Here is an 18,669-nt window from a genome sequence, read left to right on the forward strand (position 1 = left end):
TATTAGATCAGAAACTCTTGAACCAGGAACAGCTATTCCTGCGGAATCAGAGGATAAATATCGGGAGCAGAATAATAGGCCCAGTAAATCCCCTTGGCCAGAAAGTTCCTCATGAGACTTCTTCATGCTCTGTGACGCACGTTCAAAAGGAGGCATTTTAAATTACTTGATCACCACAGCAATAGACACAGATCTGTTTAAAGTCAGCTGACGAGTCACTTTTTCCAGTTTGATTGCAATAACTATTGTCACATTGGAATACTTTGACTATAAATTGCACAGATATGATGGGCTAAGGCTGCAAGTATTTTCCATGACAAGTCACTTCAGCTTTTAAATTGTGTTATTTTCATCATACTTAGGTATGTCTGGTGTCCTGTTCCCACAAACATTTGAGGAAATGGAGTTGATTAACTGAGTTTTAATGTCTAGCTTATGGTTAGTTGCAAGAATATACTTTTTTTTGCATTCTATTCAGCATTTTTTACCAGGAAATGGGTTGGTAGACATTCAGTCAAAAGAAAGAATGCACTTAGTCTTACCAGATGGACAAGCACAGAGGTGCCACGTAAGAGCGATCAATTCACATTTGAAATTGTTGGAAAGCAGTGTATGTAAGGAATTGATGACCTTTTTATGAGTATAGCTACAGTTTTCTTACCCCTTTGTAAAAATAATGTGCTCAAGCTAGTTACCTTTTATCTTTCATATGATTATCACCCATTTAAGATGGCTGTGTTATTTTTATGTATGTTATAAAAATGTGACTTGCCCTATGTAAATGCGGCAGCAAAGCTCTTAATATTGTTAGTTCTGTGCTTTAGTGGTTAACTTGCTGTAAATATAAGTCCTGTTTTAGAGAGAATTTACAGCTAAAATTAAAGTCTCAAGATGCACTGAGTGTTGAGACACTACACGGAGGCATTTTCCAATGTGTAAGTTTGATACAGAGCACTTTTGGTTCCTTTTAATGTTTGTATCTCAATTAACTGAGTCACATACAGAAACATAGTGTGAAACTGAAAATGAATTTAATTTTAATGAACGACTTCTTTACCAAAACCATCTTTCACCTTTCAGATTTATGTGTTATGCCACTGACTACTTAACTTCAGTTTACTCTCATCCATTTCCATCAGTAGAACTAATTTTCTGGAATGTCCTGTTTTACTCATACTGAATTGCTGTTGAGTTTCATTTGAGCTCATATGCTTTATCGGCCCAAAAGATCATTATGTGGTCCCTGGGACTGGATAATGCTGAGCAACTGCTGTTGTACCTCTATATCTGAGGCACATCACTGAACACACCTGCTTGGTAGCTCTTGGAATCAGACTGAGGTTACTGTAGAATAACGTCTTTCCTATTTATCCTATAAACACAATCCTCACATGTTTTACTTGATAAATAGGAGGAGATTAAATAGTTAATGTTGTAATAGTAAATTGAACCATAAGTATTTGAGAGGTAGATAATTATACTTTGTTTTCAGTGATGTTTTGGCTGGACACAAAGTTCAATTTTTCCAGTGATATTTGCTTACATTTCTCATTGCAGAAACTTCGAAGTCATGAGCAGAGTTTGTTAATAGTTCGTGTGTTAAGCGGGTAGATAGGGTTTCATGTTTCTAAACTTGTAACTGAGGAGATAGGCAATGGAAGTTATTAAGCAGAGTTTTGCTACCATTATAAATAGAAATAATTCTCAAGCAATTTTTGTTCCTATTAGATTTTTTTGACTTTTGGTGAAAGGTAGCAAACTACAAAAAAGTATCAGGTAAGAGTAAAAAGCCAACCACTTAATTTTTTTCCATTGGTCTTTTTTAAAATCCTTATTTTAAATACAGCTTTGTATTGACATTAAAACATTTCAATTTTTAGGGTTTATTTTGAAGTAAATAGCCTTTTTTTTTTTTAGCATAACATGAAATTATTCATAGTATACAGATTCTAGCAATGGCAAATTTGTCCCTGTGAGGTAAAATTCATCTTAGAAAAGCAAGGTGGGGTGAACTTGTGAACAGTAGGAATTGTCAACACACAAAAAAGTGGCCAAGTTACGAAGAAAAGTGGTTGTGACTTCAACAGAATACCACAGTCTGTCATTGATGAAAAGATAAAAGATCTTCATTAAGGTAGCAACTGTTCTCATTATCACCAAATGTTTTTTGAAAGCCATGAAGAATGAAAATAACAAGTTACAGAGAAGAAAATGCTTCTCCGATGTCCAAAAACTGAGAAACAATGGAGTTGGGGAATATCTGTTAATAGATAGGTTTTGGCAATGCACATACCTGCGTTCATACAAAAGCTTTCTCCAATACTGTAGCATATACCATGCAGTACTCAGCTCCTGTTAGGTAAGAGAACTGTGGGCTCAGCTGCAGCGACTGTCACCCAGAACATAATTCACCATTTTGTAAAGGATTTGCTGTGTCACTGAACAGAAGACAAATGCTGGTAGACTTCACTAGGAGACACATGGTTATTTTCAAATGCCATGACGAATCCTTTTGAGGAACATATGCCTGATATGAGAAGCTTGATTCATTATCTGTAAACTGTGTATCATTCTTTTGTTGTGAGTGAACTGTACTGTTGCACAGGGTACAGTAAGCTCATATTACTGGTTGCTGGAGGGGGAATTTAAGTATTAAAAAAATGGGAAGCATGTGGTGGAGGTGGCTGATTAGCATCCTGGCTAGCATAAAGTATTTGTGCCATGACACCAGCAAAATTCAGAGTTTCTGAGCTGTGGTGGTTTCAGTTGTGGGAATAGCAACAATGTGATAACAACAAAACTGAGGTTAGTCTGGTGTGGAAGTTAATGTCTAGAATCAATATAGCATCTGAAAGGAGCATTTCTCTTAGTTGAGGGAGAGAGATGCTTGAATGGCTTTAAAGCACTTTGTTACTGCTTTTCCTTATACACTAAGGATTAAATGATCGTGGGTATCTGGGTCGTACAGATTACTGAAAAAAAAGAGTAAAATATCTATTATTTTAGACTTACTTTATTGTTCTCTTGGCTTAGTCTTGGCTTCATGTTAGTTCAGAACATGGCTCTGTACCTCTGTTTCTCCTTCCCTGTTTTTTCTGTCTAATCTCTATTTAGTCTAAACTTTCTAAGCAGGAACTGCATCCTTATAGAGTACTAGAATATCCTGAGTTGGAAGGCCACACAAGGCTCATCAAAGTCTAACTCCTGGCCCTGCACAGGACAACCCCAAGAATCACACCATGTAACTGACAGCATTGTCTTAGCACTTCTTAAGCTCTGTCAGGCTCTGTCAGTACCGTGACCACTGCCCTAGAGTGCCTGTTCAGTGCCCAGCCATCCTCTGGGTGAAAAACCTTTTCCTAATATCCAACCTAAACCTCCCCTGACACAGCTTCATATCATTGCCTCTGGTCCTGTCACGAGTCACCAGAGAGAAGACATCAGTGCCTGTACCTTCACTTCCCCTCATGAGGAAGTTGGAGGCGATAATGAGGTCTCCCCTCAGTCTTCTTTTCTCCAGACTGAACAAGCCAAGTGACCTCAGCTGCACCTCACATGGTTTGTCCTCTAGGCTCTTCACAATCATCGGGTGAAGAATCCTAATATCTAACATAAATGTCCTCTGATACAGCTTCATGCCATTCTCGTGGGTTCGGTCACTGCTCACTAGAGAGAAGAGATCACTGCCTGCCCCTCTGCTTCCCTTTGTGAGGAAGCTGTGGAAAGTGATGAGGGCTCCCCTCAATCTCCTCTTCTCCAGGCTGAACAAACCAAGTGACCACAGGCACTCCTCATATGGCTTCCCCTGTAGGCACTTGTCCTCTGATACAGCTTCATGCCATTCTCGTGGGTTCGGTCACTGCTCACTAGAGAGAAGAGATCACTGCCTGCCCCTCTGCTTCCCTTTGTGAGGAAGCTGTGGAAAGTGATGAGGGCTCCCCTCAATCTCCTCTTCTCCAGGCTGAACAAACCAAGTGACCACAGGCACTCCTCATATGGCTTCCCCTGTAGGCACTTCACCATCTTCATAGCCTGCCTTTGGGTGCTCTCCAATAGCTTTATATTGTTCTTATATTGTGCTGCCCAAAACTGCACACAGGACTCAAGGTGAGGCCTAACCAATGCAGAGTAGAGAGGGTGTTTTTGTGATGTTTTGTTTTGTTTTACTGTTGGTTGGCCAGTCAATCAGCTAGGTCCTTGGGATGATTAGGCATTCCAGAAGTGATGTTGGTGGTAATTAACACTTTAAATATGATGAGGGACTGAACTGATGTTCTCCTAATGCTGGAAAGGTGTTCTCCCATAACTCATAACACAGCACAGGTTTCACTACACCTGATGGGTTTACTGATACATACTGGAAATTAATTCATACAGTATATTCAGCTCTTGCTGTGGTGATTTGGTGTGTTCTTTAATGTAATCTACACACCACAAACACTAATGCAGCTTGGCCTGGCATACCTAGAATCCCTTGAGTGGAAAATTAAATGTCCATTGGTTCTACAGCTCTTTGAAAGCAATTTTTATGGCCAGGTTCATGACTTCATCTGTTGTCAGAGTTCTGTCTGCAGAAGTAGAGACAAAATTTACAGACATGCATGACTTTGTTCTTGGCTGAAACCAGCACTATGAGCTACTCAACAAATGCTTCGCCTTTATGTAGATATTCCCCCTAATTCCTACCAAGGCATGCAACACCACTAAACTCTGTGAACTTAATCTGTAGGAAAGCTTGATGAAAATGTGGCTATCATTTCACAAAAGTCTAAGTTTATTTGGAGATTGGGAGATGGTATGTTAATCCCAGCACTCGGAAGTGTTAATTCTGTTCTGCTAAATTGAGAAACTGTCATTCTTCATCGGGTTACAGTATGTCCTCTGCAAAGCTTGTGCCTTTATTGTGTTTGAAACTTATTCTGTGGTTTATGGTGAGTTGTTTGGCAAGAATTAAAAGTTATGTATCTGTCTCCATACTTAATCTAGGGTAGACTAATGAATGAGATTTCCTAGATTCCACTTGGATTTACTGCTATTGCTGGTTATTACTACTGCTGGTGATTCCCTGTGCCAACAGGTCTCTGGTATGTTCTGTCTTTCTGTCTTGTATCTTCTTTTGTTCTTAAACCTTACCACTCCAACCAGTCAGTGCATGTAAAACCCCATACATTAGTCAGCAAAATGTATGGAAATAATTCCCTTCCTCTATTAGATTTAAGCAACTTAAATTGGTTTCACTAGGAGGGGTCACAGAAGAATTCAGTGACATGTACACAACTTTATATGAGAATGTGACTTTATAAATGCATTTGTTACTGCTGTAAGAATTACGTTTTCAAAAGCAGTGACAAGTTACATCCTTGGATAAAGTGACATGTAAAAAGGGTAACAGTAGATGGCAACATACACAGTCTTTTGTCTGAGTTTGATGTACATCTCTAAGACAATTATTTGTATTTAAAAAGAAGACATCAATGGTTAATAATGACAGAGAGATAAGTACTTGTAAGTACCCATGTCCCTAAATTGCAGGGAGAACAATTTCTTAGTATCTTCACAGAAAAACTGTCTTCAGGAAGATGTAAAAGAGCTGCTCTCTGTATCTCAGTCAAGCAAAGATCAGCAGAACTATAAAGACAAAAGACCAAATGTAGAAATTCATACTAAGCATTCTGGCTATTAATGTAAATATTGTTTAAGAGCACTTGCTCTTTGCAGGCTCTGAACAACATTGCTCTAAGCTCAGATTTACCAGTCTAGAGGGGACCCATATGGTCATGGTGGTTGTCTTCTGTAGGTAAAAATGTAAGGGTGTTGTCACTGCCCTGTCTTGATTGCTACTAGAAGGTGCTGGAGCGGTTTGATGTCATCCAGATACTGAAATCCAGATATATTGTGTAAATCTTGTAGGTGTTGTAAGAGCCACTGGGCTAATCTAGTATTGTGCAGGAAACCATTCTGTATGCTGATGGGGGAGGCCTGTAGTGAAAAAGAAAGCTTGATACTGCATTTGAACATGCAAGTGTCACCCACATGATGACTGCCATAAATTTGTTTCTCTCAGATTTTACACTCTGTTTCCTCTTTACATTATTTTTGTGAAGTTCCTGCATAATTTGATGAGTACTGGAAGCATAGGTGATACTTATTTCTGTTTATTCTCGCTCTGAAGTTTATCTCAATTTGTTCTCTGGCTTTCCATTATGTGACTTTGAAGTCTTTCAATAAACACTGTGTAAATGCTCTGAAGGCAGGTTGGAGTTGGGGTGTAATTTTGTTGTGTTTTGGTTGAGATGTGGTTGTTTTCTTTTAATATGCCATAGGGTTTCACTGTTGGTACTGTTTTGTATGCTGAATTAGATGGTTTTTTAAGTTCTGCAAGACTACCCTTTTTGTTTGTAGAGTATACAGGTAGTAACAGTAACAGATTTAGAGCTGCAGTGAATGTAAAGCCATGCCTCCTGGTGATATGTATCTGTGGGTCTCTAGAAATAGATGAGAATAACAGGTGTTCATTGTTTTTCAGATGTTGAATTCAAGTTTCTGTCCCGTTCTACATGTGAATGGCATTATGATGCCTGTACAAGCCCTTGTTTTAAGACATGCAGGGATCCTTTGGGGAAAACCTGTCAGGAAGTACCAAAGTAAGTATTTGTCTTTTTATAGACAAGTGTGTCATTTGGGCAATATACTTATGCAGGATAATGAGAATATGAGGGACCAGATGTAAGCTTAGTATATCAGGACTGTGTGTGTAAGGAGGTAAGTGAAAGAAAAAAGAAATGGAGTAAAACCTGCTGCTGTAGCTACATAAAAGTGATGTTTCAGTTGTTAGTGTACAGAAGTGATTCTGGAATGACTAGTATATTTGTAACTTCAATCTGGGGGGGAATTATAGAGTATTAGTAAAGAGGTTATTACAAGTTTGCTTCAAATACTTGTGCCCCTACTTTTCTATTATGCCATTTTGACAGCCATATCTGTCTTTGCTTTCTTCCTCCCAGTTGGAATTTTTGCTAAATCTGGCAAAACTGGGGTTTGGATTTTGCATTTAAAAATGCTTGATACTTAAGCAATAGTATTCACTATTGAACCTGCATCTATTTATTTCAAAGGCTGAATATCACAGAGTTCATGCTTTAGCTTAGGTCTGAGTGAGAACTGAAGTCATGGCAATGACATTTTGAAGCAGAAACAGGTTGTCTACTTAAACATACTTTATACGTAAATTCTTCATTTGTAAAAGTAAATGCACAATCCAGAAGATACTGTTCAGCTAGTTGATACTAAATGTTTTTCTTTTAGAGTGGAAGGATGTGTCCCTGCCTGTCCTCTCAATATGCTGCTGGATGAAATCACTCAAAGATGCGTGTATTTTGAAGACTGTATGTCTGAAAATTATATATATTATGTGTTATGCTTATTAGTTTCTTAGCTCTTTAGCCGTAGTCATCAGTGCCTACATTTGTGTAACTATGACCTTAGTTACATGAATCTTGAGCTTACTAAACATGCACTTTAGTTAAAATAATTTCATTCCTCAAAAATGAGACAAATTTTAAACTAAGAAGGGTGTTTTTTCTTCATGAAGCATTTCAGTAACATTAGATGTCACGGCAATGATTTAATGAATTTGTCTATGAGTTTTAGAAGTTTGAAGGCAATGGAAAAGATCAGTTATATGAGTTAACCTACAAATCTGCTAGCTTCTTGACTATAATATTTCATAAATTTAAGACTGTTCTCTCATGTCTGATTTCAGGTATTGAACCTGCAGATGATAGTCCACCTTTGTCTCCCAGCATTCAAACACCAGCAGTTTCACACATAACTTCAAATGCAAGTTTGACAGTGATCAGTGAAGCAGTAACTTCACTTCCTGTACCTGAAGCAAAGGATATGGAAATAACACTTGCTTCAAAATTGCAACCCTCTGCAACTACAGGGAAAATTGAATTTTCAGCTGTTACATCTAATACAACACTTCCAATCATAAGTTTATCATCAAATATTTCTTCACAGCCAACAGAAACAACTTCTGGGAGAAGCACTACAGCAGTGACTGAGACATCAAAATCTAGTCTAAGCTTGTCTGCTTCTGTTGACATTTCTCCTTTGCTTCCTTCTACTGTCAGTTCAGAAGCTTCCACAAGGATGCAACTGATCAGTAGTGGTTCCACTAAATTATTGAGGGCTACAGAACCTCAGACAGTAACTGCTACACATGCAGTGACTACAAGCACAGAATCAGAAGGCAAACCAATTGCTACTTCTATTTTTACTGGAGCACCAGTTATACTTGGAACATCTAAAATAATGGAGATACCAGAAATAGCCACAACACCTCCCATGAAAGAAGTACAAGTAAAACCAGAACGACCTACAACTTTTACACCCAGTTCATTTGAATCAGTAACAGAAAAAACTACTGCATATCTGCCACAGCTTTCCACATCACCACCTCTGGGTGTGCCTTCATATACATCACCAGTAAACTTAACAGTAACTCCAGAAGGAGCAAAAATAAGTGTAGGACAGTCTTCTAGCACAGTAGCTAATGTTACAGTAACATCACCTTTTCCTGTGCTCACTACTTTGCTAAAACCAGTATCTTCAGCAATAACAAAAGCAGCAGCTGTTTTAACCAAACAAAGCATGAAGACTACATTTTTACCAACATCCATACCACCTATTTCATTAGGAAAGGCAATTACAGAACCTCCTCTTGCAATGGTTCAACACTTGACTGGTACTGCAGAGGTACCTTTCACTATAGGTACAGAGACAACAACTCTGCAAACTCAAGAGACATCATCAACACCACCTTTGGTATCATTTACAACCCATAAAAAGGAAATTCCCCAAACAACATCTCATGTGGAGCATATGTCAAGTTCCTATTTCCCTCCCTATTCACTACTCCCTAGTTTTACAACTGAAAAATCCTTCACTCTTTCTACAAAAAGATCTTCAGTTTCTGTTCCTACACCTTCTTCTCCAGCTTCAGGTGAATTAAAAAAAACATTTAAAACTGTTTCAACTACAGGATATCCCTTAGATATTGTTCTAAACACAACAGAGTTCCTGACTACATTATACACTAAACATCCTGTTGTGGCTGAGACTATCAGAGTGACACCTATATCTGTTGAGGTAACATCCAAAATAACATCCCCTTTTGAACTAGCAGCAAAGTCAACTTTATTTCCTGGAAAAACACCTACTGAATACAAGTCAGCTCTGGTCTCAAGTACGGTGAAGACAAGCACTTCAGCATATTCAGATAGTGTTACCACATCAGCAATGAAAACCAAAGAAACCACCACAGTTCCTTTTGTAGCTACCAAGTCATCTCAAAGAACATCTATCACTGGAGCTCCACTTACTCTCCTTAGTGGAACTGAAACCACGTTGTTGAAAACACGGCCTGATAAATCACAAGTGGAAAGTATTACTAGTATCTCTACTAGAAAGCCATCTGGTTTTACCTTTTCACCATCAAGTTCTTTAATCTCTTCAAACATTTCTCTTCCTTCACTACCCTCAGATGGAAAAGAAGCATCACTGACAGCTCTCAGTCCCATGTATACATCCCATGAAACAATCTCTTTACATCCAAGAACAACTGCAGCAAAATCCATGTTAACAACAGAAAAGACCTCTCCAGTCCAGACTTTCTCTGTAACAGAACAATCAAGTCCAATAACAACAGTATCATATGAAAAATCACCAGGCAAAGCCATTTTGAATATCACTAATACCACAGTCTCCCCACACTCTGAATTCAGCAGTCAACCCATATCAACCAAAAAGGTAATGACAGGCAAAGAAAAATCCTCTCCATCCCCTTCTGTTGTACTTCCAGTAACAAAGTCTTCTGACACCTTCTCCACCTCTCAGTATCAAGCAGATAAATTAGTTTCTTCACCTTCTTTGATACAACTGATACCAGAAGTAACAACCACACCAAAACATCCAGTAGAAACTAAAATAGTTCCTACAGCATTGAAACCGACAGTCAAAAGTATAACAGATACAGTGAAACTTACAGCAGCTGCAGCTCAACCATCCCTTCCTCCATCCTCAGTAGGCCCCTTCTCTTGGCAGACATCTTCAGGAGATTCAGTACAGACCACAAAGACCATGGCTATACCACATTTTTCTACTCAGAGGGCTATGGATCGTCAGACTTCTGAGCCTTCATTGACAAGCCAAAGCATTACCCCAGTTTCCCAGTATCCTGCAGAACCTCTAACTCAATCCACTGGTCAGCCACGAAGTATCTTTAGCACTACAAAAGTTATTTTATCTTCTGAAAAAGATATGTATTTAACTGATTCAGTCACACAGCTATATGTTTTGCAGTCTATAGTCCCAACTAGAACAACAGCTGACATGACTTTTGGTACCAGAATTCCCCCTTCCTCACCAGAAGTCCTTGCAGCTTCCTCTTTAGCAACGCTTAAGAAAGAACCATTTCCTTTATTTTCCACACAAAAGGCAGGTACGGATCTAAAATTCACACAGCAGGCCTTGTTAACTGAACCACTTGATTCAAGACAAACACTTGAAACAACCTCGCCTTCATCAGGTTCTAAGACAACCTCTTCAATGGTTTTGTTACCAGAAACAACAGAACTTCCCATCAGGATGGGGAGTGGGCCATCCACATCAACAAGCAAAAGTGAGACAGAGAAAACTGTGGTCTTGCCTAAACAGGTCACACCTTCAGGCACCACCTACAGTTCCACATTTCTAGCAGGTGCAGTGTCGTCGGCTATGGCCCACTCAGCTGCAACTTCAGCTTTTTCAATGCTAAGCAGTGCTGGGAAAAACCTTACTATTGTACCAGGAACTTCAGAGAAAGCAGAAGCAGTCACAGAACCCATGACAAGCTCTGTGAAGCCCACCTATTTTTCTGTTATTTCAGAAGCAAAAGGAGTCATGCCCCTCGATACAGCGAAATCTGAAAAGCCACAAATCACAACAGAAGTCCAGACTGTCCTCACTCAAGGTGTTACTGTTAGCCCAGAAACACCCAAGACATTTTACTCTCCATATTTCACAAACACAACTTCAGTTCTGTCCACTATACATTCCTCTTCTGAACCAAAACCTTTTTCTTCTATAGCTGCATCATCAGTCAGCACTACTCAAACTTCAACATTTGAAATACCATCTGAGGTGCGAACTACTTCCCTAAGTTCACTGCTAATGGTATCGGATCATCCAAATGACACAACAGCTCCATCAGTTTCCCCATTTCCCTATTTATCTACCAAACCACTTTATGGCTTTACTGCAACATTTTCAGATGGATCGGCAACAGCCGAAGCCATGTCAGGAGTCACAGCATCACCTTTTATGCTGCCTCGAGAAACATCAGGTCTTCAAACTTGTACAGTGAGTTACTATAAATATTTATCTGTCTGGTTTTGAACATGTCTTGCTTACTTTTCTGCACTGATTTTGTAAAAAAAAAATTATGACCCATACATTGACCTTTAGGATTTAAAGTATCTGTATCAAACAGGGAGCCTGATTATGTTCTCAGTTATATCTGAAACTTTGGATGATTTCATTGCACATGATGTTGGTTTAAATGCTGTAATATACTGAGTTTTAGGCCTCAGTTTTCTGAGTATGACTGTTACAAGAATGTTGGTTCTTTTGGCAAAATACTGTCCTTCATATTGTTCTGTGGCAGAATTTTTCGTGTTACCCTCCTTAAAATACAGCTTTTGGCAAAATACCGTCCTTCATATTGTTCCGTGGCAGATTTTTTCGTGTTACCCTCCTTAAAATACAGCTCTCCAGAGATGCCTGTTATTGTTACTGCTTGTGCCCTTAAGTACTTTTCTTTTTCAACCTATTTTAATGTAAAGTTAAAATTCAATGATGCTGTTCGGAGCTTTACAACAGGACAGAGGTGTAAATCTGTCCTCAGAATGTTTGGATTTTCAAAGGTGTTCTTCACCTGTAGCTTCCACCAGTGTCACATGGATAAATAAGTATTCTGTACATGAAGATGTGAGGCCTGTTTTAAGTAAAAATTCTGCAGTATTGTGATACTAACTTGGTAAGAATGGTAACCTATGTCTTTTATTAAATATGCCTTAGCCAATCACAGAGAATGAGTGCATAAAACACATTTGCTTGGATGGACAACTGATCCAAGTTAATAAGTCGCAGAACTGCCCATACAATGCAACTCAACCCAGCTGTGGAGTGTTAGGATTTGCTACTCAAATAAATGGTGACAAATGCTGCCCAAAGTGGGAATGTGCATGTAAGTTTTAATTATGCAGTACTTTTCAAGTGAACTTAGTTAACAATTTAATGCATATGTAAGAAAACTGAGAACTGACATTTCTACACCATAGCATAGAAATAGAAGATGCTCACTGCATGGGTTGCTCATTGTCTGATTCAAAATATAGTCAATAGAAGATGCTCAGTGCATGGATTGCTCATTGTCTGATTCAAAATATAGTTCTAGTTCTATACCCAGGGAAATGAAATCAAAATGCTCCTTTAACATAGGATACTCTGCTTACCCAGCTATAGGTACCTGCAGTGGATAAATCCAGGTCTGAGTTAACCCCATCTTGTAATCTGTCTAATCAGGGGACACTTAACCAATATAGTCATGGATCCTTTGGTTCATTTTATATCTTCTTCAGGATGAGAAGATTCCCTAGACTCTGTTAAATAGCTGTGTTAAAAGTTTTGGAATTCTGTACTGTAGTCATTCCCATCAATTACGTAGAATTTGGCAGAAAGAATCCAAACCTTAAAAGAAATGCAATTTAATCCATAATAGCAAAGCTAGCATCTGGCAGAGAGAATCCAAACCTTAAAAAAAATGCAATTTAATCCATAATAGCAAAGACAATACAGAGATAAACAACTGGAATTGCTGCTTACACTCTAGAGTCTGAAATAACTCAGAGTAGAACTTGAAGCCCTTTGAAACACAAAAGCCTCAGCCAATAAGACTGGGGTAAAAAGAAACCTTTGACCTTAGGAACAAGACTAGAAGGGAACTAAGGATTTGGCATGACCTACTGTCATTCATGATTTTTCCTAGCTTGGGGTCTGTAGAAATCACAAACCTTTGCTGGCAAGACCTGTAAAGAAATAGCAGATTGCAGAGGTCTGCCTGTGACCCCTGAAATGTGTAGGATTTCATTCTGCTGTCCATTTACAGAGATGCAACAGTACCAAATATAGCTGAAAATACATGCCGCATATATGAAACTCTAGTAAGCTAGTTAATCTTAAAGAATTTGTTGTTTTATCTTCATATTTTGTAACATTTACTGAAATCCAAAATTAATTCTAAAAAAAAATTTTAAAATTCGCTTATTTCATTCTCCCTTAGGTCGTTGCACCATTTTCTCTGATCTGAGCATCGTAACCTATGATGGAAATCATTTGGCTTTATTCAAAGAAGCATCCTACATTGTTAGTCAAACTCAAGATGAAACTATAACCATCCATGTCCTTGACTGTAGAATGGTAACTAACATTTATCAGCTAACAAAAGGTGTTTGGTACAGATAGTAAGATGTATCTTGAAAGGAAGAGCATAGTAATATTATATAGTTCTGGTTAATTATTCACTTCTGTGTAATATCTATGAATTGTACTTGCATTTTAAAACACTCATTAATTGTATAGCACCTTTCCACCTGATTGTATGTGCAGAGTTCCTTCTGAAACAGTTGGAAGAATGGTATAGCACCTTTCCACCTGATTGTATATGCAGAGTTCCTTCTGAAACAGTTGGAAGATGAGAGGTAGGTCCATGTTCTCTTACATGTGTAAAACAGACAAGGTGGATTAAGTGGATATGCATCATTAGTCACTTCTGTGAATGCCATCATGTACTAAATACCACCATGGTTGTATCACCACCAGTGTATTTCAATGCATGACTTTTATCTATGTTCATATGGAGAAATATTCGTTGGAAACACCAACCTTCAGAGCCATAAAAGACTCTATAGGAATGCCAGACTAAACTGGACCAGCCTGTGCATTCCAAGTCTCTAACAGAGAAGGAAGAGGGAAACCCTGTCTAATCAGTAGTGTGGACTGGCTTTTGTCAGGAAAAGTTCATTTCTTATGAGGCTTGACAAAACTCTTCAAACTCCAGTCTCTTGAAAGCTAGGAAATTCTGATGTGCATATAAATGTCCATTACAATGTATTGTCCCAAGTAGTACCTTATGGAAGTTAATTTCAGAAGCTCAATAAGATTGATATGAGAAATGAGATATGTTTGACTTTCAGATTTGTTTTCCTGTTGTACTCGGTATTTTCTGTTTTGTTCACCCCCATGTAGCTCAGCAAGTATGCGTGTATTTCTGGGCCACTACTTTTGTACTGCATGTGTCATGTAGATCCATCATTCCCAGTCTTGTTCTTGCTCACCTTCAGATATGTAACTCATATTTTAAGTGTCCAAACACTTAGTCTACCAAATTTTTCTTTCCCTTGAAAACCTGTATTTCTGTTCTAATTCCAAGATCTCATGATACAACCCACTTGCTGAAAACAACGAGATCATAACACTTTGTTCATTTTGCAAGAGAGGTATCCAGATGAACTTTGTAGTCTTGATGCAAAACTGCAGTCAGCAGTGGCTTTTCTCTCTTAATAATACACCCCCACAAAATCCTAAATGTCCCAGTACCTAAAACCATTAAGCAGCCAATGTATACAGATTTTGCACATCATGACTATGGTTGATGTATTTTTGCTTTCTCCACAGAGTAATCCAAGTTCAACTTCTTTGTGCCTGGCAATGTTGAATCTAACCTATGTATCAAACCAAATTATTATCAATCGGTTAAGTAGAAAGGTAAGTATTACGAAAGCTCTTCTTTTCCTTTTAGGTAGCATCTTACTTCTGTAATCAACTGCCTCCTCATGTGGATACTGAAGACTAGAGTAGAACACAATAGGTCATACAGTTAATTGTTCGTTTTTGTAATTTAGTAAACTTGGTGAATTCAAAGAGCCAAACTGTGATACATTTTTGTAATTTAGTAAACTCGGTGAATTCAAAGAGCCAAACTGTGATACAAGGACAGTTGTAACTCACAGAGCAAGGCACATAAACTGTTTGTCGTTTTAGTACCTCTATTATCTTTCTGAAGGAGAGCTTGACTTCTTTTGAAATTAGATATGAATCAGGCCTTAGTTCTTCTACCTGATAATTAACCTCTATTCTGGTTGTCTTTTAGATAACAGTAAATTCAAGATCTGCTTGGCCTACTGTTAGAAAATATGGATACAAAGTTGAAGATTCAGGCTTCAAGTATGCAGTTGAGACTCCAACCAAAATCAGAATTCAGTGGTTTCACAACACAGGGGTGATGATTATTGAGTTTAACAGTACCAGAGAACAGAATGCTTTGGGACTATGTGGTAAGTGTAGAGTAGTGCAAGAAATAAAGGCATTCAGATACTTTGCTAGGGATACCCATTTTAGCAATTGTATAAACTATTTATTGCAGGATCTGTCCCAAAACAGCTATTGCAGATCACTGCAAAGTTTAAGAAACTATTAAAATGAGTCTATTATGAATTTTGTTAATTGTAGAGATTATGTTTGATGTCTACCTCTGTAATCACTTTTTGGCCATAGCATGGCTTCTGTCTGTGGCCTGTCTGAATCACAGCCATGATAGCTGTAACCAAACTCAAGTAAGACAGGTATAAGTCCATAATGTCAAATAAGGTCATTCACAGATTTAGTGTTTGATATCCATCTGATAGGAAGCATTATGTTCTATTTTCAGTTTCTAAAGGTCAGAATTCTCAGAAAATGTTAACTTGAGAGAACTAAGTTAAGTTGTTGAAGGAAACAGTTCAGAGGGAATTTCTTAATAGTAATGGGTTAAATAAACATCATGGTGTACTCTTTTAGGGCTGTTCAATAATTACACCTACTTTCTTTCTTTTTAAAAAGCATAGCCTTGAAGAAGTGGTGGGTGTTACAGCTTTTGCAAGTGTGTATTTGTTGATGTAAATCCCTACTGTGATAGCTGAATCTGTAAATTTATCTGCTGTAAATTGGAGCTGGAAACTAGGATTAAAGAGATCATATAATTACAGTGGATGTCTTTCCAGTTTCAGAAAGGGCAAATGCCTTTAGCTCAGTATCAAATACCAGTGATAGCTCAGTCCAGTTTCAAACCCTGCAAACAGTAATGTGCTTCTCACAAAGGAAGAGAGTTTGAATTTACTGTCATTTTGAAATTGGATTATTATCTGTAATTTACCCCAACATCATTCTTGCTCTGTTTTGCTTGTTGTTATGGTAATTAGATCAAACAGAAACAAGAAAGTAAAGACTGAATTTTTTTCAGTAAGCATGATTCAAGTTATCTTCAAGTCTCTTTTGCCCTTACCTGTTGGATTACTGTGATAGGGAGCATTGGGAACATTATATACCTGGTTTGCAAGTTATTTTGACTGTATTTTGACAACACATTTCTGTAGATGGTATTGCAAGTAAAACTTCAGAGAATGTGCTGTATGTGTCTGGTATTCCAAGTTAGCCTGCACAGTGCTGTCTGGTGCAACTTACAGAGCCTGTTTTAAATGAGCTTGTTACGCTGCATCTTTTCAGGGTAAATTAGTCTAGCCTTATCTCCTGTGCTTTACGTGTTAGTCTGCTGCTCATATCTGAGCTTTCTCAGGTGACTTTTAGCTGAACTGCAGTATTAGTAGATTCTGATTTCTCAGCCTCATGAGAATGCTAAAACTGAAGACACCATTGCAGTTTTGTAGCACAAGCATCCCTTGGAAGGGTTCGTGTCAGAGACAACAGTGTCTTTTACAGTGCAAGGATTGGGCAAATGTGGCAGCTGGTGAAGAGCTAGTGTGGGAGATGAGGGATGTGGAAAAGGAACATGGACACCTCTACAGCAAGACTGGTAAAACAGAGTGCAAGCATGTCAGGTTTAGCTGCAACCGGATCCTGCCAAGACAAATGTGAAGCCTTAGTTTTGCTGTGTTGAATCTCCTTGTCATGTGTAAGAGAAGAAGTGAAAAAAGATATCCCTGACATGACAGCAATCCTTTGAAGTGTTTCAAGTACTTCCTATCTGTGTTGCATATACTCATGACCTCAAAAGGTTCAACCAGAAATATAGAATAATGGTCACAGTTCCAAAAGCTGTTTTATTCTCTGAATGCCTGTTGCTGTATTGCTGGTTGTCAATGGCTTGCTCTTGTCATCATGAACTGTGAAAAATGGTAAACCAGACCAGAGTTTTATAAAAAGAGTGAAATCCACAAATAGTTTTCAAACAGATAAAGATTTAGGTTTGTGTTCATGAAGATGCCAGAAGAAAACATTCTAGAAGTCTGACACAAAAGTCTCAGAAACTGATTAGAATGAAGGAACAGTAAAGTAGTCTATCATTCTGCTTTTTTCTACCTGCTGGCTTTTGAAGAACCTTCCAAGCAGACTACTGTAATACTTGATGTTCTGTGTTAACCAAAGGCACTCTCCATGTTACGTTGCTGCTTTTGTTCCAAAGGATTTCAAAATGGCCAACTCTTCTAGTTAAAACAGAAAAACAACACCAAAGTGATGCTGCCTTCTGAGAATGGATACAAAAAAGTTTGATTTATTTCTTCTCTTTGCCTTTTGAGTAGTAATATAAGTATGCCTGGAAGTGCCAGAAGCTGCACTTTTATACTTGCTGTTCAGCCAATAGATGCTTAAGACTGCTCAGAAGTGGAATAATACAGTATTTCTGAAGTACAGTATCAGATAAGCATCTTGGCATTTTATGGGAGTTCCCTTTTCCGATTATATTTACAATTTTAATTTGTTGCTACACATTGAGGTGCTTTGTAACCTTTTCTAAACATACAATTTCGTTTAGTGCCTGTGCAACTGAGAGGTGAAGTTTGTGTGCTCTAGCTGAGCACTCTGAACAGCTCTTTGATATGCAATACATTTCCATTCACAGTTGCATCTTTACTTTTGCTTTCCTTAATTTTGACTTTTGTGTATTTTGATCCTACCAAAGATTTTATATCTGTTGCAGGTTGTGATACTGTCATGCTGAATAAGATTTTTTAAAAGATGTTTACTTGTTTGAATATGCCACTTCAAACATACTTCAGAATCAACCACATTGTGTTAAACCTGTTTTTCTTTTTCTTCTGGTAATTCACAGGGGTTTGTGACAGAAGCTTGGAAAATGACTTGATGCTACCAAACAGGACAGTTTTAAGCAAAAGCCATTCCCCATCAGCTTTTATAGACAGCTGGCAAGTGCCAGACACATTAAAGTATGTCGGAGAAGACAGGCATCAGGAAACTAATTGCTCGGTCATGGACTGCTCAGAGTGCTTAAGAATGGTGTTGAACCAGACCTTCAGCAGCTGTCATCCTTATGTATGTTAACTATTTTGAAGCTTACATTTTGAGAGAGCTGCGGTTCTGATATAATTTTGTATACTCAATAATTTCAATAATGTGAGACTACATGTAACATCTGTTGAATGAGATACATCTTTGTATCTACAGTTGCAAGGTAAAAGTAATTGAAGAATATAGCAGCTTGATAGAAGAGTAGCAATAACCAACTAAAATCTCCAGAATATTTCATCTGTTAGTTTTGAAAATACCATCTAA

General features: G+C 38.1%; 1 protein-coding gene across 1 annotated transcript in view; it reads left to right on the plus strand.

Annotated features, from left to right (window-relative positions):
- LOC103797394 (otogelin-like) overlaps positions 1-18,669 on the plus strand; it is a gene marked incomplete at its 5' end in the record, with an annotated part of 52,330 nt that overhangs the window by 19,023 nt on the left and 14,638 nt on the right. The window contains 10 exons of the mRNA XM_009069611.1: positions 6,527-6,644; positions 7,306-7,385; positions 7,763-9,596; positions 9,852-10,364; positions 11,148-11,403; positions 12,121-12,289; positions 13,385-13,521; positions 14,779-14,868; positions 15,254-15,437; positions 18,209-18,429. Coding sequence (XP_009067859.1) covers positions 6,527-6,644; positions 7,306-7,385; positions 7,763-9,596; positions 9,852-10,364; positions 11,148-11,403; positions 12,121-12,289; positions 13,385-13,521; positions 14,779-14,868; positions 15,254-15,437; positions 18,209-18,429 — 3,602 coding nt within the window. The remainder of the gene's footprint in view (positions 1-6,526; positions 6,645-7,305; positions 7,386-7,762; positions 9,597-9,851; positions 10,365-11,147; positions 11,404-12,120; positions 12,290-13,384; positions 13,522-14,778; positions 14,869-15,253; positions 15,438-18,208; positions 18,430-18,669) is intronic.

This window comes from Acanthisitta chloris, unplaced genomic scaffold (assembly GCF_000695815.1).
Source record: "Acanthisitta chloris isolate BGI_N310 unplaced genomic scaffold, ASM69581v1 scaffold11462, whole genome shotgun sequence".
NCBI classification, from domain to species: domain Eukaryota; kingdom Metazoa; phylum Chordata; class Aves; order Passeriformes; family Acanthisittidae; genus Acanthisitta; species Acanthisitta chloris.